The following is a 26061-nucleotide window of genomic DNA, read 5'->3' on the forward strand; positions in this document are numbered from 1 at the left end:
CACACACACACACACACACACACACGTCCATATCAGCAGACCATAACCAGATGAAGCCCATAAATCCTGTGGCTAGCCAGGTCTAACAAAGACAGGTCAGCGCTTCTTGATGTTGCAGAGGGGATGCTTGGGATAGCACACATCCATCAACAGTAATAATGCAGACAAGGCTGTCGGCCTTCTGCTGTAATGCGTGTACGTACAACCGAATTTAAAAAACACAAACAAGAAAGAAAAAACTCCACCATGGAGCAGATTTCTTTTAGTTTCTGCTTGCCAATCCAATCCAATCCAACTCCCCCCTTCAGCATGTAATATTGATGGTCGGCGATCCGACCAGTAGGGTGGAAACATAGATATGCATTGATTCTGGAATGAAAACAATGCAGGAGGAACCAGAAGCATATTGAATGTATTTTATAGACGCCCAGGCGCAGCGGATCAGGAGTAACAGGAAGGATCCGGCGAAATAAACCACAGAGCCGTTCCCTTTAGATACCTTGATAACCCTGAGGACTAAAACTGGAGGAGTGACCCGGCTAACCTCGAGACGGCGTAATCCTGACCTGGTGGAAAAGCAAATACAAAAAAAAAAAAAAAGAAAGCAAACAGAGGTTCGATACGTCGACACTGGGAGGTTGTGTAAGACATACAAGCTCAAAAACCCCCCACAACTGCATGGAAATCTGGTTGCGTAAGCTGCGAGCTGTAATTCAAGATAGAAGGGAAGGGACGTGAGCAACGTGGTGGCGTGCTAAAGCTTTGTTAGCATTAGGAAACATGGAGAAGAGAGGATTATATCACTTGTGCTGAGCTGCCTGCGTCAAAGGATAAGACCGGGTGGATAATTCTGGTCTGTTCTCGCACTCTCTTTCCACCTGCCGGCATTGTTCCGCCGCTGATCATCCATGAAATGTACCACACTCGCTCTTTTCTTCCAGGAACACGCAAAACCTCGTGATTTCTGTTCATGTCAGGACATAAAGACCTTCCTTCTGCAGGACTACAGCAGCTGATAATGGCTGCGTTTTTTTACACCAGCGACAATGGAGATCAATCAGAATTTTGAATAAAGAGCCGATGCCTTACCGACCTGGTGCCCAGACATATGATTAGGGCTTTATTGGGCTTTATTAGCCGCACACAAAGCGGCAGAGCACAATGCAGCTCCCTTCATCTGAAGAGCATGACTCTCTTTGTAGAAATCTGGGGAGAACAAGCTAATTAACTTGGTTTCTCCAGGATCAGCCCTTTGAGACCGATGCTTGGTGTGTGTGAACGCCGTGCCTTTTTTCCCCCTTCCGAGGAAGCTTTTGTGCTTGTTGTATCTTTGAGCAAAACCAAGTGATTTTTATGTTTCTTTCCCAATCCCATAACACTTTAGGGAGTGAAAAAAATAAAAAAATAAAAAAATAGTCGAAACGGCCAAGACGTGTTTCAGCTCCTCTTCTCACACTTCATTAACACGTCGCCGTGGCACACATCTGACGGCAGACTAAACAACGGACAAGACTGAGCAGAGAAACTGGTGCCAAGAGTGAAATCGGTTCAGCTTGACTGCTGAATACCGTGAGGCATCATTTGAAATGCTGTTTTATTTGGTATTCTGTCAGAAATTGAAAACAGAGACGAGATTGAGAGTGAAGGGGGGGATGGTAGAGATCCGAGGGTGTGTGGAATCGGGATCAACCACCAAAACAAGAGCAGCTACTCTCTCTTTTCCCCCGCCTGGTTGCCTTGTTGCAATCTCTTTCATCTTGCTGTTGTGAATCGATGATTCAGACGTCTACAGCACAGATTGAAACACTGTTTTTTTATTATTCCTTTTATTATTATTACTATTTTTTTTCTTTGTTTTTCTTGGTGACCTTTTCACCAAAACACAATAGGGATTGGGGGAGAGATGCCGCTTCCTCGGCAGGAGGCGGGAATTAGCTATCAAAACTTACAAATGCATCACCCTCACAAACTCCTGAAAGGTCAAACAACGCCGAGCCTCCGGGCCAACTGTGCGGGGAAACGACTCGAGCTCACTGCATCAACCGCTAGCTGTGCAGGAAGCCGTATCACAGTGGAGAAAATGGGGCTTTTTTTTTTTTTGTTATCATGCTACAGTTGCAACACGACGGGTACTCTTTAATAAATTCTCATTAAAATTTCATAGCGCCCCCGACTTAATAAGAAGCTAATCAGGGGATGAAAGCAGCTGCTGAAGAAAGAGTCCGACTCACTGCCCCCCTTTGCCCCCCAACTTCACAGCTTGCCATTAAGCCCCCGCCACCTCGCAATGTTAACCCCCCCCCCCCCACCACACACACCCACACACACACACGTATGCGCGGTGTCTTCCTCACACCACGAAGCTGAGAAGGCAGGGCTCTGCGGTTTGAGTGTTTCTTAGTGAATAATGGATGGGACCTAAGGGTATGGTGAGCTAAGTCTTTTCATGCCGCGGTCCTAAAGTGTGGCCCCGGGCCGTTTGCGTTGGCACGGGCAACCGGGACCCGCTCGGCTCTCATCGGAGGCGGCAGCAAAGGTTGTGAGAATACAGCGTCAGTATTCTCGGGGCTGAAGAGGTCACGCGCGGGCTTGTACAAGCGTCGCATCAAAGGGATGCGAAACGGCAAAAATCTGAGAGACGGAGATGATGGAAGGTAGAGGAACGAGGGGGTGGAAGGGAAGGGATCACGTGTCCCCACCGATGGGTCTTTAGGTCATCGTGTTCCGGCGACTAAATTGTAAAGAATCAAAAATCAATATCAGAGCAGACATTACGTTAGGTCTTGCCTCACAGAGGGGTATCTATTTACATTTTTGAACACACCGTGTTGCTATTTGACAACTTCATCCATTATATGAAGAGAGTGTAAGTATATTAGCTAGAGTGAGTCTCTCTCTGAAGGTCTTCAGTTTGTATAAACAGTTTAGTTTTCAATAAAGGTTGAAGCTAATGTCTAGCCACAGCAGCTCCAAAACTAAGGCAGATTTTTTTAAACTATCAGTGTGTAAGGATTTAGAAAATACTGAGCTGTGTTGACCAATTTCCAGTTTCTGGTTTTTGTTCTGCTTTGACCTGCTCTACCAGCTTGGAGGTTCTCAGTTTATTCAACTTCTAAGTTGCCTCTGTAATAAAAGCGTCAAAATCATATCAGGAGCAGAGGTGATGTCACACAGTGTGTGACAGAGAACAGGGTTTCTGTAAAACAGGGCGTCACAAATTTAAAACGATGAAAAAAATATTTTAAACTACCATTTTCAATTCCAATGCAGATCCCTGCCATAACTTTCAGATCTCTAAAATGCTGCCAGTATTTCCAAATTCAGTGTCTCCTGTCTGTGTCCGTGCACATAATCTTGGCAAAATAAAGTTGATTTTGATTCTACGACAAACAGAGGTTGAAAACTCAAGAGGATAAAAAAAAAATCCTGAAATCAGGTCCAAGCTGTCTATTGCCAATTCCACTATTTTCCCCAGAAGAGGCCAGATCTGCAAAAGCATCAAATGGCAAAGGAGCAAATTGACCAGCAGCTGCTAAAAAAGCCAACATACCTCTTAAGAAAAAGATAACTTTCTGTACCCTTTGTACTTCCTCTGATTTTTTATCAATCACCTTACCAATACTGGAAGTAGCTACCTTTGAGTCTTCTCCCTCCTTAAAAACTTTCATAGTGAGGCGTGTTCTGGAGGCACTTCGCTATGCTGGGGCTAATGACTGGAAGAGAGATATTGATTTTCTGTTTGCAGGGGGTGGACAGGCTGAAGACCATCTGATTCTGGTCATCAGCTGATTTCCAGATGCGTCATTCAATTCAAAAACTCTAGATCCAAGCTAGCCTGGCCGTCATCTTCCTCTGTCTGGGCTTTCCCCCACTGAGTTTGAATTCTCTGGTTGAGTTTCAACCAGAGAAAATGAATGAACAGAAGGAGAAGTTGTGGACAATGAGTTGTAACCTGCCTGTTGATTGGCGATCTCTGTGGAGGAAGTGAAAAAAGCCGTTCAATCCACGTTGAAATATTGAATCAACATTAACAAGCATCTCTTTCTGCTTCACAGTGGGGGGGAGGGGTTGTTTATGCCACAGGCGACTTCCGGCAAGCTTCGTAGCGTCAAATCGGGCGTTATACGTCACAAACATTAGGAATTGGGTCAAAATTAAAACTCCAACTGAGGCCACACGTCCAGCAAGCAATCACTTCTCAATAACCATGAGTCCAGACCCTTTGAATGAAGCAAAACGTAGAGCAAGGAGCTGATTTTTACCAGGCCACGTTCAAGCCCTGGGTAGCTGTTTTGTTCTTCACCTTGCAAGAAAAGTTACTCTGTTTATCCAAGCCGAAGACATTCAGAGAGCGAAGCAAGGTATTGACCAGAAGCCCTTCCTAAAAAATCGTTAGCCATCCTTGACTTGATTCTGTACCCAGCTCAGGGTGGCTGGCCCATATTAGTAGCCACCAATGGATCCGCTGAGGCGTGGGATTGGTGCTAGACAAGGGTCGGCATGGGTGACATCATTAAAACGTGACATCATTAAAGTGTCCTGCTGTCATGGACTAAGATAGCCTGAGGGTAAACCCGACTGGCTCTCACCGCCCTGCGTGTGTGTGTGTGTGTGAGTGTGTGTGGTCTGAAGAGAACGGACCTGATCGGAACATGTGCACTTTGGTGAATTTACGAGCTCAGGCGGTGGACCCGACACTGGCCTGTGTGGTGATCTTTGGCTCTGAGACTGACTTCATAGCACTTAAAAGACGCACACTCACACAGACCCAGGCGCACGCACACTTGCCCATGATACATGACGTTTGACAATCGATCGTAAACAGCAGCCGTAAAAGACAAAAAAAATGACAAAAGTAGATGTGCGAAAGGCACAGATGGGCCTCAGACTAGGCAGACCTTTTCTTCAAGGAGACTCATTTTACAATCTGTGCAACCCTCGTCTCTGCTCCCTTTATCTAACGCATGCATGACACACGCTGAAAAGGAGCGAGACAGAGCGAAGAAGATTCCCCTCCCGTTTTTCATCCCAGCTCAGACATCAAACAAAGATATCCATCACTCCCACCCCCACTTTGCCTTCTCTCGCTGTGAAGCAGCGACTGTGTTTAGCAGTGACAGGGAATCATCTAATAAGTGCCAAATCTGAGCAAATGATGGGGCTCCCCCCATACATTTGGAAGAAGCAGAGGGAGGAAAAAAAAAAAAAACATCTGAGAATGGGAGATGTTTTGCCTTTATTTATGCTCTGACTTTGTCCACCTTCTGGCCTGCAGTGGCACCTGTAACCTGAGCTCAGAGGCCAAGGCAAGCGAAGAAGAAGAAGCAGAAGCAGAAGAAGAAGAAGCTGCGGTGGCTCTGACCCACCCTGCAGCAAAGCACATCCTTAGAAATTCAGCTTTCCTGTAAGATTTAGGTCTGTAGGTCATTTGCATAAAGATCATGATGCATGGCTTCTTTAGGGCTGGGTAACATTTTGCATCAAAACAGGTCTCCAGTCCAGTTTCTGGACTTTGTGGGAAATTGGCTTTAAAATAGGCCTGGTAGATAATAATAATCCGAAACAGACCACACACATATAATATTCACAGTATGTGTTCTGATATGTTAATGTTTGAGGTATTTCAGGATCACTTAAAGATGGTATGATGGCAAATTGCCAGCTAAGATCATGTCACACCCCTCCCACCCCCCAATCCTCATGTTTTATAGCTATTTTGAAAATGAAAGAATTTGTGAAAACATCAAGCAGCACGAATCCATGTACAGAAAACACTGGTCCATGTTTCATTGTGTTACCTTCCCCTAATTAGGACTCTTTCCATGTAACCATTCTCAACAAGTGAATGAGGAAAGCCCACTTTTTTCCCCCCTCCTATTATTTAAACAGCATCGCATCCAGATTAGAGGAGCAGCAGCACAGGATGATTTAATCCCCTGTTGCCCAAGATGTCCTAATTCCTCTGGTCATTCTAAAATAGCAGGTGTGACTGGAAGCCACCTCTTCATGTCCATTTGCAACACAGACAAGATGGATCTTTATATAACCAGAATTTTTTTTTACATTAATTTCTCCACCTAGGTTTAAACCGCGGTGGAGTGAAGTGTCTAAATAAGTTCCCCATAACGCCCTTATGCGCGGATTTTCATGTCGCTACAATGGATTTTTTTATTTTTAGACTTTTCCCTCCCTCCAGCATGAAATCGGTCTATTATATTAAAAAAATAAATAAATAAAATACCTTCGGTTGCATAGTTGTGGTCGCGAAGGAAGCTGTTGTTGATTTTCCGGGTGTCACTCTCCTCCTCCATTGATGAATCGGCTGGTTCGAGATCCTAATAGCGGCAGACCTGCTCCCATCCTGCCCGGTACCGTCAGCAGGCGGGCCGAGGGACCAGCGGGGGGCCTGTCATCGTGGCTCCGGATCCCCGGGTGTACAAACGACGCGGATCGAGATCAAATACTACCTGGGATATGTGAGGCTGGTCGCCGTATCAATCCAGAGAAGAGAGATCGTGCAGGTGCCAGTTGAAGATTTTTTTTTTTTTTTAATACAGCCTAATTCTTATTACTGCGTATTTGGTCTTCTGGTTCAAGTATCCAAAAAAGAAAGAAAAAAATGCTAAAATAGATAGATAGTCACCAGATAACACGCGGAGGTGGTAGAGAGAGAAGAAAAAGAAGAAAAAATGAGAGAAATGTTGCGTCTTCTGAAAGGTTGAACCCGCAGCGACAGCTCCGTAAATCTCTTCTGAAGGATTTGAGTTTAGGCTAGATTTCCCCCCTCCCTGTGCCAGCGGGGCGGGTGGGATTATGCGTCAACAAGCTCGCTCCGGTACCTCGGCTTTTCCATGCCAGACTCTCCAGAGTTGCATCCCAGATCACGCAGGGTTCCCACCCCCACCAACCCACAGACACCCTCTTCCTCCCTCTCCGCACCTCCCGGCTGCCTCTCCTTCTTCTCGCTGTCATTCATTCATCGGAGCGGACCTGCGCGCAGCTCAGCTGACTCACTGTGGCTTTTAGCGCAGAGATGGACTGGAGCTGCTGCTGCTGCGCTTCAGCAGAGCAGGGGCCCCTCCCTGCTGCCTGCTGCCTGTCTGGCTCTTTAAATAAATAAAATAAAATAAAATAAAAACCCACCAGCAGCCGCCACCATCCGAGAAAGACTTTAAAAACTCTTCCACTGTCTGCCTGATGATAACCGACATTCACGCTGCTGCCTCAGTTCTGAACTGATGGAGGAAAAATAAAAATAAAAATTCAGCATCTCCCTGGCCCCCCACATCCCGCTGCTGCTGCTGTTACTGCAGAGGAATGCTTTCACTGTTCCTGATTGAGCAGTGAACCCTCCTTTGCATCTGGAGCCGACTCTAACAGTCAAGCTATTCATGCTGAGAACTTTAAGGGATTGATGACATTTTAGCCAGAGGGCGTGAAGTTCAGATTCAGAGAAATCAGGGCAGAGCAGGTCACACAGCATAGTGCCGCCTGCCCTCCCAGCTGGAAGGAAAACGTTGTAGATCCGCCTTTTACTGCTGTTACATCTGTACATTTTTATTATTATATATTTATTTAATTTTTTATTTGGGAGGAGGGATACAAGTTTTGCAAACATAAAAACAGATTTTTCTCTTCTGCACAACTCAACCTGGGTCAAGGTTGGATAGAAAACATCTGTTGACATCAGTTTAGAGCACTGCAGCTTTCTCTATTGAATTTAGGTCTGGACTTTGATTAGGTCATTCTGAATGTTAGAATTTATAGCATTTTTAAAGGGGCAGTCGCAGTTTCACCAAGTGTTTGCTTACTGCTGCTGCCGCTAGTCTGAAGGAGCTGAGTGGGGGGCGAGTGTCAGGGGAGAGAAGCTCTGTGAGGTGGAAGTTCAGAGGAGGAGCTCTGTGGAAATACAGGCGGCACTCAGTGAGACCAAGCGTTCAGGCAACCAGGATGGTTGCCATGGGAGATTTAAGGATTTCTCAATCATGCATGAATGAGTCAAAACAACACTCGGGGAATGTTTTCGATGAAGGAATAACATTCAAACATGATAAAAGAACTCAAAAGGTTGATTTTACATAATACTTTAGGATATGTTTGAGGTCCTGCTGGATAATAAACTTATGCCTAAATCTCTTTTGAAGCCTCTAAACCGTTTTCTTTCAGTGTGGCCCTGTAAACAATTATCGACCGACATTCCTGCCCCCGCTGAAGGAAAGCGCCCAGGTTTAGCTTTCCACAACACACAGCAATTTTCATTTTGTGCTCTTAGGACGTGAAGGAAAAGAACCAAAAGTAAGAATCTGAAAACAAGCCAGACGCTTATTAATAAGATTAGCGAGGTCGACCGTCTGCTCCTCTTTCTTCGAAAAGATCTCATTTCCATGCTGACTTTAATAACGGGGCACACATCGAGCCTCCTTGGTCAACCCTTAATCTTCTGATGAGCGCGCATGCGTGTTTGTGCGTGTGTGTGTATATCATCAGTGTGTCGCGCATCCTCGCCCTTATCTACTCGCTTTACTCTAAATCTCTGTTGCCACAAAGGGACTGGATATCTTCCCTGCATGGTGCAGCAGCAGCAGCAATCAAGAGATTGCGGAGTCCTCTCTCCTAAATGCATTAACTGTCTAATCCGCAGGAACCATTTGCACATGCGGTCCTCAGTTCCTCCACTAATGGGAATCTGGCTGTGAAGGTGGTGGGCTGTTCATAGGTGAAAAAAAAGAAAAGGGGGACTTTCCTACATGTGCTATTTTACACCCCATCACCCTCCAACCTCCATCTCCATCTCTGAATACATTATGGAGCATTATCCATGGGGGTGAGGGGAGCAAAGAGGGTGGGAGGCCTCCGATTCCCGTGTTTCCGTATTTACACTCCTGTGCTTCTCTAATGAAATCTGCGGAGAAATGCTGCCATCCTTGACCCTCTTAGCTCTAACCGAGTGGCCGGCTCCGACTCCCCATCTCTATCAATATTTAAACAGGATTTACGAGGACAAAAGAAATACATGAAGACTAAGTTACGGCCGAGCAGAGCGAATGGAAATTGAAAGTGAAACAATGCGCTCGTCAGAATGAAGCCACACGGATGAGAGGTTTCAGTTTTTTTGTAAGATTTGGTGGAGTGGAGGGGGGAGGAGGTGACAAAGGAGGGATGCACGACTGGAGGAGCAGCAAGAGGGAGCAGAGCGCGCTGCATGAATTATAAAGGAGTAAGTGGAGAAAAAAAAAAAGCGCTGCTAGGAGCACTACTACTTCATCACTATCATCATTTTACCCGTGTATTTCTTTGTACACACCCAAATGTTCGAAATACCAGATTGCATGAGTTCCCAACCGTTTACAGAGAGAATTACAGCAAAACTTGGAGAATCTGCAGACAAAACTACTACTATTCTGTTTCAAACTTCAAGAAGTCTTCCTTTGCAGTTGGCAAAACATTGTACGTGTCAGAAAATCAACTTTGCACATCACTTCAAACTAAACATGTGCGTATTTTGGTATCGATCCGATACCAATAAGATACAGGAACGTATCACAGATGCCAATACTGATACCGATACATTTTCTTTAAGTTTGATATATTATCAAACTTCAGGCCTTCAGTTGTGTTTGTGGTTTTTTCTTTGTGTTATTTTGTTCAAATGTTGGATAGCATCCAGACAAAGTTTATGTTTATCTAAAAGAATACTTTAAAAACATATTAACAGGATTTAAATAAAAGTGAGAAACACTAGCAGTTGAAAGCAAATCAAAAGAGAAATTATTTTAGAGGTAGATTTGAGAACCTGCAATACAAAACTGAACTAAAGATTTCCAAAGAAAGTCTGAAACTGAAGTATTGATCTTACCATGACAGTATTGATCCGATATTGATACCGATTTGGTATTTTGGATCGATCCGCCCACCTCTACTTCAAACACATCATCCCCACAGAAGATAACACTTCTAAATATACAGATTCAGTCACAATTCAATGGTTTAATATCAAGGCATGGTCACGAATAGTCAATTTAATATGTCGAATCGCAGGGAAGTTAAACTTCCCAATGTGCTTTTTAGAGACTGAACAAATGCATGCCACACTTGTCTGATTTGAATTTACTCAATTTTGCATCACTGATTTGTTTGCTTGCAGTCAAATATTTTGAAAAAATCACTACGGAGGATGTGACAAAATATTAAAGAGTTCAAGTGGTATGTAAAAAACCTTCTGAGCACTGTATTTACTCTGCAAATGGTTCAATCACAAGGTCTTATTTTCAGATTCATTTTTTTTTAAAACCCATCACCTCAGAACCTCCAGCAAGCCGTTCTACTTTGTTACCCCACTTTTCTCGCTCATTACACCCCATCAGCCACTCTGCTGGCTACTAAACCAGCGCCGGCACATTTGCGGCTGCTCTTGCTGTGCATCAGACTTTGCAGGAAATGCTCGGGGGGCCACCAGAATTGGAGAGCGTGTCCTCGATTCTACTCGACCGTTTGGACAAAGTGGGTTAAATTAGGCTCGAGTGACACCAAACATAAGGACAAAGTCGCACGGCAATGATATTTTAGTCATGCCCAATTGGTTTCTCTGATGTGTGGTAATTGTTTGACCTGTGGGGGGATGCAGGTGTGAGTCAGGAGGGTGGTGTGTACAAGCGGTAAAGACGCTGCCTGCATACCAAGCGACGCGTGTACGTTCATATGGAGTCTGCATATTCCAGCAGCTGTGCAACAAAATACATCCGCTGCAATTACCTCATATCTCATGGCTGCAGTCAATAATGTATTGACCGGATAATGATGTTCAGGCTTAAATAGGTAAAAATATTGACTTTTTTATCCTTTAAGTCCAACGAATATGACAGTATGGTAAATCATCTAAAATCTATTTAACGTTACATCAGCGGTGGTTTAAATTCGATAAGTGTAAATAATGAAACTACCAATGAAAACAAAAAAACCCCCAAAAACATCATGTACATTTGTCTTTTAGACTTGATAATTATTTAGAGGTACAAGGAGATATTAACTCACCAAAACATATCTTGACAAAGTCTTTCTAAAGTATTCATCAGCTGTGAAGTCCAGAAAAACAACCAGCATCGGTCTTTTTCAGACTTTTATTTTGAAGTGCCGATAAGAAAGGAGGAAGTACACGAGTTGCTCTGTACTATTGTGACCAAATTAACTAAAAAAAGTACTGCTAGTGAAGCTAGCTAGCACACGTTTAACCAAAGCATTTTTGGTGCTCAGTAGAAAAAGACAACAGCGATAAAGTTATAGACAATCTATAAATGGTTTTTAAGCACTGCGTTAAAAGAATTCAACTAACTAGCTAGCTACCCGCTAACAACACCTTGGTCTGATCTGTGTTGTGACTTCCTAAACAAGGAACTAGACAAAAGGGCTATTGTAATTTTTTTGTTTGTTTGTTGAGTCTAGCCTTTACTTGATTACCTCTAGTAATCAAATCTTTAGCCGGAACAAACCAGAGCTGAATAATTCTACACAACGATTATTTAAAACACAAAGTGAGATTGGTGTGGCCTGTTTTGCGTGTTTGGACCTGTCTGCCATGGGGCATTTCTTAGCAGCTATACGTCAACGTCTACCCTTGAGAACAAATGTTGTTTTAGCCATGTTGACAACCAACAATTTAAAGTAATCTTCTACAACTAATCACATTCGTGATTAGTTGCATTTCCTTACAGACCCACGCTGTAAGGAAATGCATTTTTATGACTCCAATAAATAACATTTGCAGACAGGGAATTGCTTAGAGCTGTTTTGGTTTGATGAATTTGGTTATGATCTCTTATATTTCATAAATCAACTGGCCCTTCAACCACAACTGGATTACGAGCCAAAATAAATGGAAGCTGGGCATAGTGTAAAGGGATAAGAAAACAATATATTATTTATTGTAGTGTGAAATTGTTATGAGGTGTATCATGATTCTGAGGAATTTGTGTGATGCGGCGCAGACTGCATCTCGTACATTTATTTCCCCGTCAGGGTCATAGGAAGTGTATGTAAGGAGCTGCCTTTCAGCACCTCGGTGTTGATCTTGTGGCTCGGAGAAATTCTCTGGTGTTTGTCTTCCATACTTCACCTTGTTCTCTGTCTCTGTACTTGCCTCCCAGGTCAGCCTGCGAGAGACTCTTTGCGATCTGCCCTGAGAAAGCTCACTGAGACAAACAAGAACACCTGCCGCACAATACTTACATGGATATTTTATCTTTCCCTGCAACAGTCAACTGGCAGCTCCTTCCTCCTTCAAGCTCAAAAAACTCCACCTACATGTCCGCCCTGCAATGCCCAGTGGAACTGTGCATGCACTGCTCCTGGAAACAAAACTTACCATAGCAGACACCTCTTCTGCACCACATGAATGTCCTCCAAGAGGAAAACGTTCTGCAAAGTGTGATTAGCAGAAATCTTTCTATCGTCCAAGCCAACATGTACTATTTGGAACAACACTGGAGAGGATTCCTCAAGATTCATCACAAATCTCTGCAGCAGCAGCCTTGTTTCCAGTTGCAAAGACACACTTAACTTGATCATTTGGAGAGGTTTAATTATAAAGCTTGTGTTTAATTTGAGTACTTTTAATCTTGAGCAATTGTGCTGTTGTGCCCAGTGCATGTTTCTCAATAAGCTTGACCAACCGTTCAACCACGAAGCCTGTGGGAGGTAAATGTAATCATTTGTTCCAGTCTGTCTTGTTAGCAGGACAAATGCATGAGACTCGGATGTTTGGAAAGCTCGCAAACTACGTACCAATATACAAGTTATGAGGTTAAACCTCGCCACTTCCTGTCCCAATGTCCCGTACTAACCATTACCAACTAGCCGGCCCGTCGTCTTTATGCGCAATTTTGCTCGATTCTCATCCCATTGAGCGGGATTTCTCCACTAGAATTTCTACCGCACCAATCAGCGAACAGAAGGAGGAGGTTTGAACAATGATGTTGATTTTCTGCATTGTTTTAGAATTGTAGTCTGGCATTGCCAAACTGCAGGCAGACTACAGAGCAGACTACAGAGGCTCCAGGAAGCAATCGTTTCCTGGAGTCAAGAGACACAGGTCTGGAGTCTAGAGTCTAGACCCTCTGTACGAAGAAAATATGGTAGAACAAGAGGCTGGTTTTCACCAGGCTATTTACCAACCAATGCAATTTTCCTTTTCAAGATTTTAGCAATGACCTCAAAGAACAGTCAATGGGGCACAAGCCTACATACATATCCTGATGCAGCAATAATAAGCACACTCACAATGATTGTGAAATCTGTTCTGGGAACATCTACAGTCAAACAGATTCCATATAAGTTGCAGACAAAGAAATATAAAGGTAACATTTTGTATTTTGAACAATTTGAAGTAAAAAGCGATAAAACTGTAATGTTTTAAAATTGTGAGGAAAGGAAATACACATTTAAAACTCCCTGCTAAAAGAAAGGTAAATCTGCTGTTAGGAATCTCTACTGTAAAGCCTATTTAGGTTCTGAGTCAGTCTGACACAGACGACCTGCATCGCAGGGCACCGGCTGACGTTGCGGGTGCTATGTTTTCCTCCTCGTCACTAGTTTCAGGGTGTCTCTATGTTTTCAAACAAATCACAATGATAATAACTAAGTAGCTTAAGATACTCCCTCCAAAACCTTCAATGCCTTTCATTAGCCAGGGATCCCACCCTGGCATTAGGAGCAGCTAAACACATGGGGGTAATAGGATTGCCCCAGCAGTCCATCTGTCACGGGACTAAAGGGGGCTGCGAACCTCCAAGAAGCATCGCCCATTCCCTGCGTGCACCTTCTAAATCCTGCCCTTTTCTTTACGCTCCCCCCTCACCCCCTCCTGGAGATATTTATTCATTCTTAAATCATAACCTCTGCTGAAGTAAAACACGCAGCAGCTCGAGTGTGTAAATGCCACCAGGACTGAGCAGAAAGGAATAGAACATCTCACTTAAACTTTATAACCTTCTGGCTCTTTAATACCATAAAACGCCGCTTCTGTTCCATTAACGGAGTACAGATGGAGATGCATGGCAGTAGGTGTGTGAATGGAGAGCGAGAGATGGTTTGTGGGGGCGGGGGGATTCTGAGAGAGAGAGAGCGGCGAGCCCGGGATGAGAAAGATAAAAAGGATGGATTCATAGTTTTGGTAAAGGGTATTAAATCAAGCCTGGAGGCTGTCTTTAAATCAGCAGGCTTTACTCTTGGTGTCATTCCAATTACATCAGGATGAGACTAATGCTCCACTGCTCTGAGACTTCGGACCAGTAGGATTGGATTCTCCTCCAGCCCCCGCCCCCACCCTACCCCAACTCTCCCTGCTTCCCTTGATAATAGATTAATTGAAAAGAATTTGTGTACAATGATTAGCACAGGACAGAGCTTTTTGGATGAAAATTAATCAACTGTAGCAATTTCATTTGCGGCGGCTTGTCTCTTTCATTTGTCCTGCTGCAGGATGAACAAATGCACGTGTTAAACATATGGGAAGCCAATCAGGAAACATGCATGTTGCACCACAATGATGCAAGCAACAAAGCAGAGCTACCTGAGAGGTGAAGAAGCATGCAGACACACACACACACACACACACACACACACACGCACATACACAGTGCCGGCTACGATTTGTTTAGTGAACACACAGTGTACTCTTGCTGAGAGGAAACGATGCCACTTAACAGAAAATCGTTGCATTGTGCCTGCCCTGGTTGCTAGGAAACAGCAATTGAACTGCCATTGCAACACAGCACAAACAGCTGCCCACGTAATTGGACAATTAAGATCTTACAATGCCATTATTTTTGCTCATATTCATCTCAATAAAAAAAGAAAAGAAAAAAAAGAAAAGAGGTTCAAGCACATCCCGACACATTTTCTACCAGTTGGGTTAATGGGACAAACATGTTCGGAGGAAAGCTGGATTTCATTAAGGACATGATTAGTGGCACGTTAAAGGAAGCGACGAGGAAGGCGAGGCAGCAGAAGCAGGAAAAGACCCTTCGCGCTGCCTAGAAGGCTCGCACTGACGCTGTTTATGGTGTTAAGTATGCTATATTTATCCTCCAGCACTTTCCTCTATGTGGCCAGATGAAAGACCGGCCCGTCGAAAGTAGGTTAAGCAGGTTAGTGAGTGACTGCAACGCCGCCCTCCCTACGCATAACCAGGAATCTGTGCACAGCTTATGTTCAGCACCGCGGACAGCTCTCCACAAAGCACAGGCTCTGTGAAATAGACGTACACGATGAGAACAAGGCATAAGAAAAGAAAGAAAAAAAAACATATCCACGCAATAGAAAAGTATTCCCACCCTGTGAACTTTTCCACATTGTACTTCCTGGTTTTTATGGAAAAGACCAACAAGAAGCGGCTCATAATTGTGAAGTGAAAGGACACAAAGAAACACATTTACGCCAACATAGCTAAATACAAAAACTTTATGGAGTCAAATGATTAGTAAATAGAGTCAGTCTTTTTGAGATTTACAATAAACAGTCTGGTGAAAAAAAAGAAAACGAAAAAGAAACATCATTCAAAAGCAAGGAATGCTTCAGACAGATAAACTGGTAGAGAAGTTTATAGCAAGGTTAAGAATATGAAACTATACTCCAAACAATGACATCATAAAGCAGTGTTCAAATTTAACTTCTGAAAATAGGGAGAAAATGCCACAACTACAAACATCAGTGAACAAACGGCGTCACGAGATCCACATGTGAGGGGGATCATTTGTCGACACTATTAGAGATCCACCCCACAAATATGGACTTTTCTGAACGCAGGTGTCCTGACCAGACGAGAACAAAACAAAATCTTTTGGCCCACGAGCAATATGACAATGTGTGGAAAGAAAACCGACTTTTACATCATCGCCCTGAACACACCGTCCCTGTTTTAAAAGACGGAGCGCCGTGTTTTCCTCAATAGTCGCAGGAAATCACATAAAATTCCCAATAAACTTCAATATGTGGTTGCAATTCAAATTCAGGGACAAAAAAAAAAAGAATCTGATACTATGGACTTTTTCATGGACTTTTTTTATTTTTTACCTCAGATAATTTCATCCAAAAAGCAGCAACATTCTCCACCACACTGCATGTCTTTCTCACCACAAACTAAAGACGTTACACCAGGCAAATGTGGGCAGCGCCATTTAAAATCGACAGCGTCTAATCAACAAGAGCTAACATCACCGATCAGAACAGCAGCAGTGTAGAAACGCCCTGACCCGTCATCCGATCGCACTCCCTCCCCCTTTTTTCTGTTCACTATGGCTTGCCAGGAAGGTTTCCCTGCAGCCATTGAGTCATGTTCCAACCAGCCCCATGTGACAAAGGAGCATGTTCTCAGTGCACCTCGGCTCAGGAGCTACCCCCTCCTCCCCAAAAACACACAAGCATACACACACACACACACACGCACACACACCCAGCAGACACACATAGAGCACAGAATTGTTCCAATAGTGCAGTCTATCAACAACAAAGAGAAAAAAAACCAAACACATGCACCAGTGTCACACATAGGCTGTAATCTCCAGGAAAATCCCATTTGGCAGAGCAGCTGCCAGCGTGGATCACAGATAGGCTGTAGTTGTGGTGCCCATGGGGTGGCAAGCTGTCCGTCCACACTCTTCTAGCAACTAAAGGCAAACAAACACATGCATGAAGAGGAACGGTCCCTCCAACAGAGATGATAAATTCTTGCCACTTTAATAGAAGCATGTCGATAATCGCCACGGGCCGGTTTCTCATTTAGAAAGGGCTTAATTTTTATTGCTCCAATATATTGATCTGGTAGGAGGAGGAGGCCCGGGCAGTGCAGCAGCCTCGGGGATCGGGACATTTGCGGTGCAGTAAGAGGGGAGATTTTCTCGCAAAAGGCCAACCGGTGTGTCCATCTGTGTGTTTATCATTCTGGCTTTCTGTCAAAAACAGGTTCTGTATCACCAAACCTGAGAATTAGGTATATGCTAATTTTTCTCCCATTTCTAATTGTTTCTTTCACTCTTTCTTTTTCTTTCTCGCATTTTTTTATATTCGTTGCCTTCTTTCTTTCTATTTCTTTCTCTCCTTTCTTTCTTTCCTTCTCTACACAGAGATCAGACAGTCCTACAAAAAGTTAATAAGCAAAAAGCTTTAGCAGTGAGGAGGCAATGTTAGAGCACCACCAGCTGGCTAGAAAGAAACATTACACTGTTAAGCTTTGATGGTGAATAAAATAATCTAATAAAAAAAAATACAGAATTTCCTCCTAAAAGCTTCAGTGTACTGCGTATTTTTCTAGTCAACAACTAGATGTGTTTGTCTAAGTGTCAGTAGGAACGATCAGAACGGTGAATGAAAAACACAATGTACCAATTACATCATTTTATTCATTGAAAGACTACAACAAAGTTTGATGTGCTCTTTTAAAAACCGTATTGCTGCATGAAAGAGGACAATCTGAAAAGAGTCTGAATTAATGTGGAGCCTCTGCCATTAGCCAGTTAGGAAAGAAATCTGATCATCTCGATTCCAACAGCATATTTAGATACTTCTGCTGCTCTGGAACAAAGACTCCCTCAAATGCCTCATTTCTTGTTTTTATTGCCAAACTCATTCATGGTAGTCAAATAGTGCATAAATCAATCTGATGTCTGATGTGGAAAATGGCTAAAATGATCTGGTTTTAATAAATTCTAAAAATTCTGAAAAGACGGTGATCAAATATATTTATATATATTTATCCTGACAAATTTCACAATACATTTTTGGTTTCATAATCACAGATGTCATGCTGCTTCTTTATTCTGTGTTGGTGAAAGACTGGTTTAAATGCGAAATTAAAAGACAAAAATTCAAGTGATGAGTGGGAGTCTGATGGGAATTATATGATATTAATGCATAAATTAAAGCAAAATTCTGCAATATTTGATCCAATTAAGATCACCAGGTCCATCAGGTAATCCACTTACATGGAGCATCTGTTCTTGTATAAAGGAGAGTGCTCACATCGCTAAGGGTTAATCCAATAAGTATTCAAATGTGTCCATATGTGCAGAAAGCTGTGACTGTTTCTTCTTCTCCAGGCTGGGAACTATTCTGTTTTCTGTCACTTTTTCTTCACAGACTCTGTAAAAAAAATCTGTTAAATATCTGAAGGTGAAGAAAAATGTAAGCCTTTAAAAATTACAGAAAGCATCACCTTTCAAATTCTGAGTGCTTTGAGGCTCTTACTAAACTTTTCAAACACGTCTAATTATATTCTAGATATTCGTTTGGTTTTAAATTAAATTTCACACAAATCAGTTGTGTAAATTTCATAATTTATCATTTAGCTTACTTTCTCGTAGTGGTATGAGACTTGGTACACTGGTAAAACTTCCTAAAACTTACAGAAAACTTCCCTACGTTCTACAACAAACAGGAAGTCGGCCATGTTGAATTGAATGATTTTGACCCCGTTTTGATCGTTTCCAGCCTCCTCATTTACTCAAACTCCTCCTTGGTTTTGATCGATGGTGAATCAGCTCATAAGGCACAAGAGACCTACAGTTATTAAAATCCTGACTTTTTCAACATGCTGAAAGGGCTTGAACAGGCCTCAAACTTTAACAACATGGCAAAAAAATAGTATTTGTTGTAATCCATACAAAGAAAGTAACAGAGGCACAAAACTTCCAGTGATTGGTACTGATACGATACCTAAGAAAATGTAATGTTTTATTTCAGAAGTAAAACATTCAAAAAGGTCCATATTTGACTCTTTTGGCCTATGACTGCAAAATATAGTTAAATATTAGATGAATTAATCACAAACTAGGTCAGGCTACCGTCCAGCAGAGCCGCTCGGAGCGTTCATCATGATGAGACGAGTGATTATTTGTCAGCAGACATAAACATCTGCACCTCTGGACAAGAAATTATATTATTATCAGGTTTTAGCAGCAAACAGGACCTGGGTCAGACTATTTTTTATTTTTTTTGCATTGATGCATAAGTGTGTTAACCACAGTGTCTCTAAGTTGTAACCCTGAATGTTTCAATCCTGCGTTATAGCGGGTTTGCTCGGTTGGGGATCAAATCACTTATGGCACAGTGCCAGATACATAGAAACATGATGCTACAGTATTACTTACCTAAGGCAATGTAGATTTAAGGATTAGGATTTTGGATAACGGGATTTAAAGAAAAAATCATACTCTTTGTCTATGTAGACATTAAAAATGAAACAAATCTAACTCCAGATCTTTCCAGACTTTCCGATTTCTTGTGTGAAGCCTTTTTATTCGTGATATAAGTTACCTGACCATGTTTATCTACAGTGGCATCAGGTTACATTTCAACCAAGCGTCTAAGTTTACAGTACATGAGGCAATCTGCAATCTTGTATTACAATCATGCATTTCCGAGGCGAGTTGAGCAAAGGGGGGCAGAGGGAGGAACATCCTTTTCTTTCAGGCAGGAAAGCTGCTGAAAAAGCCAGGAGGACAGGAAGTGACAGTCAGGCCGGGAAAGGAGCTCTACGGTCACATCTTTTCCTGGTGCAAACAAAAAGTCATGTAACCAAATCACTCAGCACTAAGGTCAAGCATGAGTCAAAAGAGCATCAGTGGGAGAATTGATTAAAGTCATTTACATACAGCGCCTTACAAAAGGAGCCACACATGTCACAATGCAACCACAAACTTCAATGTGATTAATGGAGATTTCTTATTATAGACCAGATCAGCACAGAGTAGGGAGTACTTATGAAGTAAAATGAAAGAGATAGATGGGTTTAAAATGTATGCTTTAGCAAATAAAACTTTGATGTCTAAAACGAGAGTGTTGAGCCACTTTTTTTTGTCCATTTAAGCTGTAACTTCTTTTTTCTGAGCTTTGCACAGCTAGAGAGTGGATTTATTATTTTTTTTAATCAATTATTATTTAGGATACAGGTCAAGCGCAGTCAATTTGGATACAAACAGCAATTTTTAAGTCGTGCCATGAATTTTCAAAAAGCCTGGACATTGACTACCATTGGATTTGTTGTAAATCATACCATGCAGCTCCAGCTGAATGTCTCTGTTTTGCTGGAAAGTGAATTTTTGTCCAATTTTCAAGACTTTTGCAGCTTCTGACTGGTTTTCTTCCTGAACTGAAGAAAGCCACGATGCTGCCGCCACCACGTTTCACAGTGTGCATGTGTTGTTGGTTTCCCACCACACAGCGTTTCACAGTTTATTGCCCAAAAAGAAAATGATGCTTTTCATAATGTTGTAGTACTTTGACCGTTCACATAAAATCCCAGTAAATCACAGTGAATTCTGTGGTGGCAGTAGAACAAAATGTGAAAAGTTTCAAGCGGTAGGAATACTTTTCTTTAAATATACACGACAGTGTTGTAATCATTAAACTCGGTGAGCTAGCAGAAGACAAAGGAAGTTATGTAAAAGAAGAAGCGTCGAGAGCCGCTGTATGCAGCATCGCACTAATCAGAAAGTGACTTGCTTAAGTTTGAGGTAAACAAAATCAGTCCCTGTGCACGGACAGCTTGGCCTAGTTACACACCGTCAATACTAATGACATCAGCACACAAAGTATCACTATGGAAACCTGGAGGCCTACCCCACACCCGTCTGTACTACCGGCAGACAGAAGAAAATGCTTTACTGGGGATGTATGAAAAACAACAAAAAACAAAAGGGGGCGAAGGTGAGGGGATTTGAAACAGATCTAAAGGAAAGAGGCGATGAATGAGAGTCAAGATGAGGACGAAGAAGGGGAAGAATGAGCCAAAACGTTAGACAGAGAGGAAAAGAAAAACGTGTTGGGGTGGTGGGTTGGTAAGTAGAGGTTGGTTAATTGCCAGTGCGGTGTAAAAAAAACAAAACAGGCAGAGCAGTGTGTCAGAGCCAAAGCCTGAGACCGCCGGAAAAGAGCTCCTTCCTCCAAACAAAAATCTGCACTCTCATCTTTCCTGCTCCCCTCGTAAGCACCGCCACCCCATCCATCACACGCTCGGCTCCACTTTGTTCCTACAACGAGCAGCACTTTCTTTCAAACGCCCCAGATGGGCTCCGTTAAAAGATGGCCCCCTCGCCGTATGTATCAGCCACATCATAGTTTTATCTCCGGCTAGTGGAAGTCGAGAGGCAAGGCAGAACGTGGGTCACTTCAGCCTGAACGAGGAAGGAAAAAAAAAAAAAAAAAAAAAAAACTCTCCTTCAAAGGACCCGTTGATTGGAGCATGTTGGGTTTCGGCCCCTAAAAATATTTACTGTAAGCTATTTCCAAGCGTAAAATTGGCTGCTGGTGGGAAACCTAATTTGAGCTCAGTACCCCACTTTGTCTCACAGCAGGCCTACCAACACACTTTATGCTAGGTGGGTCACAGAGCCATTTGAGCAAATCAATGTGAGCAAATCAGAGAGTCGGTGTTACGGAGAGTGAACAAAACTGAGATTAACTGAATGAGTGCGAACCTTCACAGGTAGCTGCTGTGTCAGACAGTAGTGCAATTTATTAAAGGTTTACAGTTCCAGGTTCCAGTCAAGCAACACGTCATCCATGTTTCTTGTCCTCTTTAAAATGCCAGGAAGGATCTGTGTATCAAAAAGCCCTGTCAGAAAATATGGGTGTCACCTTTTGGTAGATGTTCAGTCATTTGTTGTACCAGAAATACATTTGAGTTTTTGTGTGTAAAAGCGCTCAGAAACCATTTCTTATCTACTTCAAAATGAAATACGAGCCGCTTTTGGTACGTCACATAAAATCCCAATAAAATATGTTGTAAAAGTTGAAACCCCCCCCCCCAAAAAAAACAGCAAAATTGAAGAGGTTGCAGAGTGTGAATACTTTTGCTGATTTTAGAGGTAAACAGTCTTTGACTGCACAGTTTCCTGCATCAACCATTGACATTTTAAAGCATTTTTGGTAAAAATCATTTCACAATATATTATGGAGAAATGTGGCAACGGGACTCCACTATATAATGTTTAATAGCAGGAAGTTATATTTTGATTTGATCAGGGATCATAATTTAACCACGTCATAAAAGTCAACTTGACCAAAGTGAATAAAAAAAACAAATAAAAGGAAATGTACAATTAAATTAGATTATAATCTCTATCTTAATAGCAAAAATTAAGAAGAAATTTGTAGAATCTATCTTACACAGCTGATGTATGAATGTTTTAGGGTTTTTTTAACAAAATATTTTTATTTCTTCTCAGTTTTATTTTTCAAGTCCAGGCTTCAAAGAATCCAAGATCACCTAAAACCAGAGGACGTCCTGTAGTAGTTCTGATTTTTTTTTAATTTTTATTATTATTATTATTTCTTCTTCATGGCATGAAATATTTCCAAATATAAGAAAAAGATTATCTGCCTTTTGATCTGGAAATAAAATGTCAACAATTTTACAGATTTTGTTTGATTGGACAGCCCTCCAATGCAGCGATTCTATTTGTTTCGACAGGGGTTGCGATCTGAAGTTGTATTTGATAGGAAAGTGTAGAATGGACTCATTTTCTTAGGTTTCAGCTCATCTCTCCACAATGGAGATTGTGTCCACTGAATTAAATCATCTCGACTGTTGCTGTCATTCAATGCTGCTGTTATAACTTTTGATCTGCCAGACTGTCAATCACGTTTGCATAATCCCACAGTGTGGTGTCGATGTCATGGGCATATTTTTATAATCTTATGAAAGTCCAATGAGAAAAAAGCTTTGAAAAAAAAAAGCTGCAGTTGGGCAAAACAAACAGCAGAAATGGATGGTTGAAAGAAGGTCAACATGAAAGCAAATATCAAATTCTGTTCAGCTGTAAACCAGCTTGTTTAAAGTCTTTTTAGGAATCCATCTGCTGCTCCGAGATATTAAATGGAGGCTGAGACTCGTTTGTTAATAATCACCCATAATCAATATGAGCCACATTTTGGTGATCTATGTTATTCACTGTCGTACTTTGTAATATTCACACATTAAATCAGACTTGGTCTCTCTGGCTTGGACCTTTGGATTCATATATTTAGGCAAATTACAGACGATGTTGGTGTGTTTGAGTCATATTTAATGCTTTATAAAAACAATTCATGTTTATAAAGGGATTTTTTTTTTAAACTTGATTACTTAATTCAATGCTTTAACTAGAAAAAAAAATCTCAGTCAGAGCAATTTATTGGAAAGGTGACAGATTCTAAGATGCAGAGAAAACAAAGTTCTTGATCAGACATGAAATATAATAGGAGGCATAGCCTAGAAAATAATCTATTGCTTAGCAACCCTATACTTTGGGCCTTTCAGTAGCACTGTAATACAGCAGCATATCAGTTTCAGCAAAGCTAGACATATGGACAGATGGAAGAGCATAGGATCCCCACAGTTAATTGACAAAACAAACAAATAAAAAGTCAGCCATTTTCACAAAAAAGAAAAATGCCAGTCAGTGAGTGTTTACTGGGGAATGCATTCAAACATTTTTTTGTCTGCCGTTTTCTCCGCAGCACATTTGTTCTAATGCATTTCTGTTTGACTTTTATTAGGCATTTTCCTAACGTAGAGGTCAGACTAAGATCAAGTTTGTCATTTTTGTTTCATACCATCAGAAACGTGTAAAAAAAATACAAAAATAATAATAATAATCAAGTCAAAACGGGGGCTCACCATCATGGCCGACACAAAGGGAGACATTTTGGATAGGTTCCATAATTTCTACAAATTATGGAACAAACCAAAAAAAGTAGTGGTTAATATAGTTACCTTAATTTAAAAAAAAAAACAAACTTTAATAGTCGTAGCTTTAGTTTGTAATATCATGTGATTCAGTGTTTTATATCATGTAAAGCAGCGTTAGACATTAGGAGCAGACTGGTACTGGTGCAGTTTGCGGCCTCAGACTGTATTAGGCTACATTATTAATCCAATGCCATGTCTCCTGTGTAGAACAGTATTCAGACATAACAGTAAAAGCTTTCAGCACGGTGTGGTGTAAGAAGAAGAGAAGCTCCTTCCCTCTCTCGTTCTCTCTGTTTCTCACAGACAGACACACGACATCACATCGTGAAAACAACAAAGGCTGCTGTCAACAGCCACAGCTTCTCTAAACTGTGTTTCGGTTGCGATCCCTGCTTCACATCAAATGTTATCGCACGGGTTATTTTACACAGGCGATACCTTGACATCTCAACAGTAAGGAACGACTATTTTTAGGGCTGTATTAAAAACTATGCTGGGAAACCATAAAAAGGAGCACCTAATGTGAGATCTAATAGGATCTCGGCCATTGTTCCAGTTTAAAGATAAACACCCTGTTCAGCTGCATTTCAGTCTGTAAAACTGTTTGTTTTCTGTCCAGAGAGGAAATGACAGCTGATTCATCTCCTGCCTTGTTTTCCTGGAGTATCTTGTTCGGTTTTCATTGTTATTCTGGAAGCGACACGCCGTAGTGAGGACTGTCACCTCTGAACCTGACGGCCTCTGGCGTAAATCTGAGTTTTCTCAGCTTCATCCCAGTCAGATAAGTTGCTAATTATAAATCAGATTAATATGGTTCTGTACACGTTGTAGGATTGGTCAGGGAGCCTTCATGACCCTGAATTATGGTTAAAATAGTTTAGGATTTTTCATCATAATTTAGTGGCATTTTGTTGTGACTTTTTGTTTGTCTAATTCAGTTAGTTTTAATTTGTTTTTAGAGTGGGTTTGCCCTGTTTTTATTGGTTATTGTTAGTTAAATATTGTTTAGTTTTGGTGTAGTTTCAGTCATTTTAGCTTCTTCATAGTTTGTTCATTTTTAGGTGCAGAATTCCAAAAAGGTCAAAGTATTTTTACTGCGATTGCATAATGAATACTCAACGGAAGATGCAATTTTCAAAAAACTATATTCAGTTTCACATGAGTTTGAAACACTAACGTAGATCCGTGAACATGAAAACTTAAGACTTTATATGCACAATTTCGGTATACCTCAGTTAGTTTTTCAAACACGCAACATAATTCCAGTTAGCTACAGTTTTTTTCCCCATTAATCGACATTTCTCTTTATTCCAGTTAACAAAAGCGTTTTCTCCGTTTTCTCACTGTTTTAGCTAGCAGTTAATAACCTTGTCCTGGATGGGAAAGATCCTGAATTTAAATGGATAAATTATCATTTGGTGTGCACAAAGCCTTGGCAAGAGAAACTGAAGAAATTAGAAGAAAAAAAAAAGAGAAGAGGTCCAGATCTCTGGTTGTGGTGTCACTTGGGAACTAAGTGTTCCCAAATGTGAATTGTTGTGTTTTTTTCTCTCACTGTTTAAAGTACGCATGACGCCGTGTTTTATTATCGTCGGCTGTATGATTTGTCCTTCTAACCAGCTGAATATCCTCTCCCCAGCTTCTTGCACAGTCTCATTAATGTTTCATCTCAGCTGCACTGTTTGTATCCATCTTCACAAGTTTAAAACGCTGCAATGCATACAAGCGGGCCCCGCTACTGTTGAGTGGCACCTGCCCATGTTCTCAACGCTTCCAAACACAGCCTGGGTAGCTTGAATAATTTTGTCTGCATGTCTTCATTAAAGCAAACAACCTTACAGATCCTGAGGGTATATCGATGATTTATTATTTATTTGCTTACTTAAAAAAAAAAAATTAAAAAAGGAAGAAAAATGTTGACATTCTCCCGCAAAATAATGATTCGTAAAGTCGTTTTTTAAACAAAAGGTCATGCGACCGAGACCTCTTCTGAAACAGCAGAAACAGATGGGTGGAGAGGGAGGACTGAGAAAAAGAGGAAGCCCATCCTGTTGTTCTATATTTACTCCGATCCCAGTAGTATCCGCGTCTCTGTGCAGCCTTGTCAGCCAGAGCAAAGGCCCAGGCGGTTCTGCCCGATAAGGAGTCTCTGTGTCTGGCTTTGCTGCTCCCAGCAGAGACAAAGTCGACGTTACTTAACAGACCAGGTTTAAAACCGCAGTTTGATGTTGAACTTTACGGGCCAGGATTTTAAGAGATAAGTTCAGGTCCGACACGTTGTGAAACAACAATAAAGGTAAAAAAAAAAAAAAAAAAAAAAAAAAAAGGGAAAAATGAGAAAG

General features: G+C 41.7%; 1 protein-coding gene across 2 annotated transcripts in view; it reads right to left on the bottom strand.

Moving 5' to 3' along the window:
* Window positions 1-26061, bottom strand: part of LOC103144499 (serine/threonine-protein phosphatase 2A 55 kDa regulatory subunit B beta isoform) — a 49966-nt gene that overhangs the window by 16493 nt on the left and 7412 nt on the right. The window contains exon 1 of one of the 2 annotated variants that reach the window (XM_007561516.2): window positions 6242-7086. The exons of the other annotated variant lie outside the window; for it this stretch is intronic. Coding sequence (XP_007561578.1) covers window positions 6242-6311 — 70 coding nt within the window. The 5' untranslated portion in view covers window positions 6312-7086. Of the gene's footprint in view, window positions 1-6241; window positions 7087-26061 lie in introns of those variants that run through there. 2 annotated transcript variants of the gene reach the window in all.

Source organism: Poecilia formosa, unplaced genomic scaffold (genome assembly GCF_000485575.1).
Source record: "Poecilia formosa unplaced genomic scaffold, Poecilia_formosa-5.1.2 Scaffold128, whole genome shotgun sequence".
Lineage (NCBI taxonomy): Eukaryota > Metazoa > Chordata > Actinopteri > Cyprinodontiformes > Poeciliidae > Poecilia > Poecilia formosa.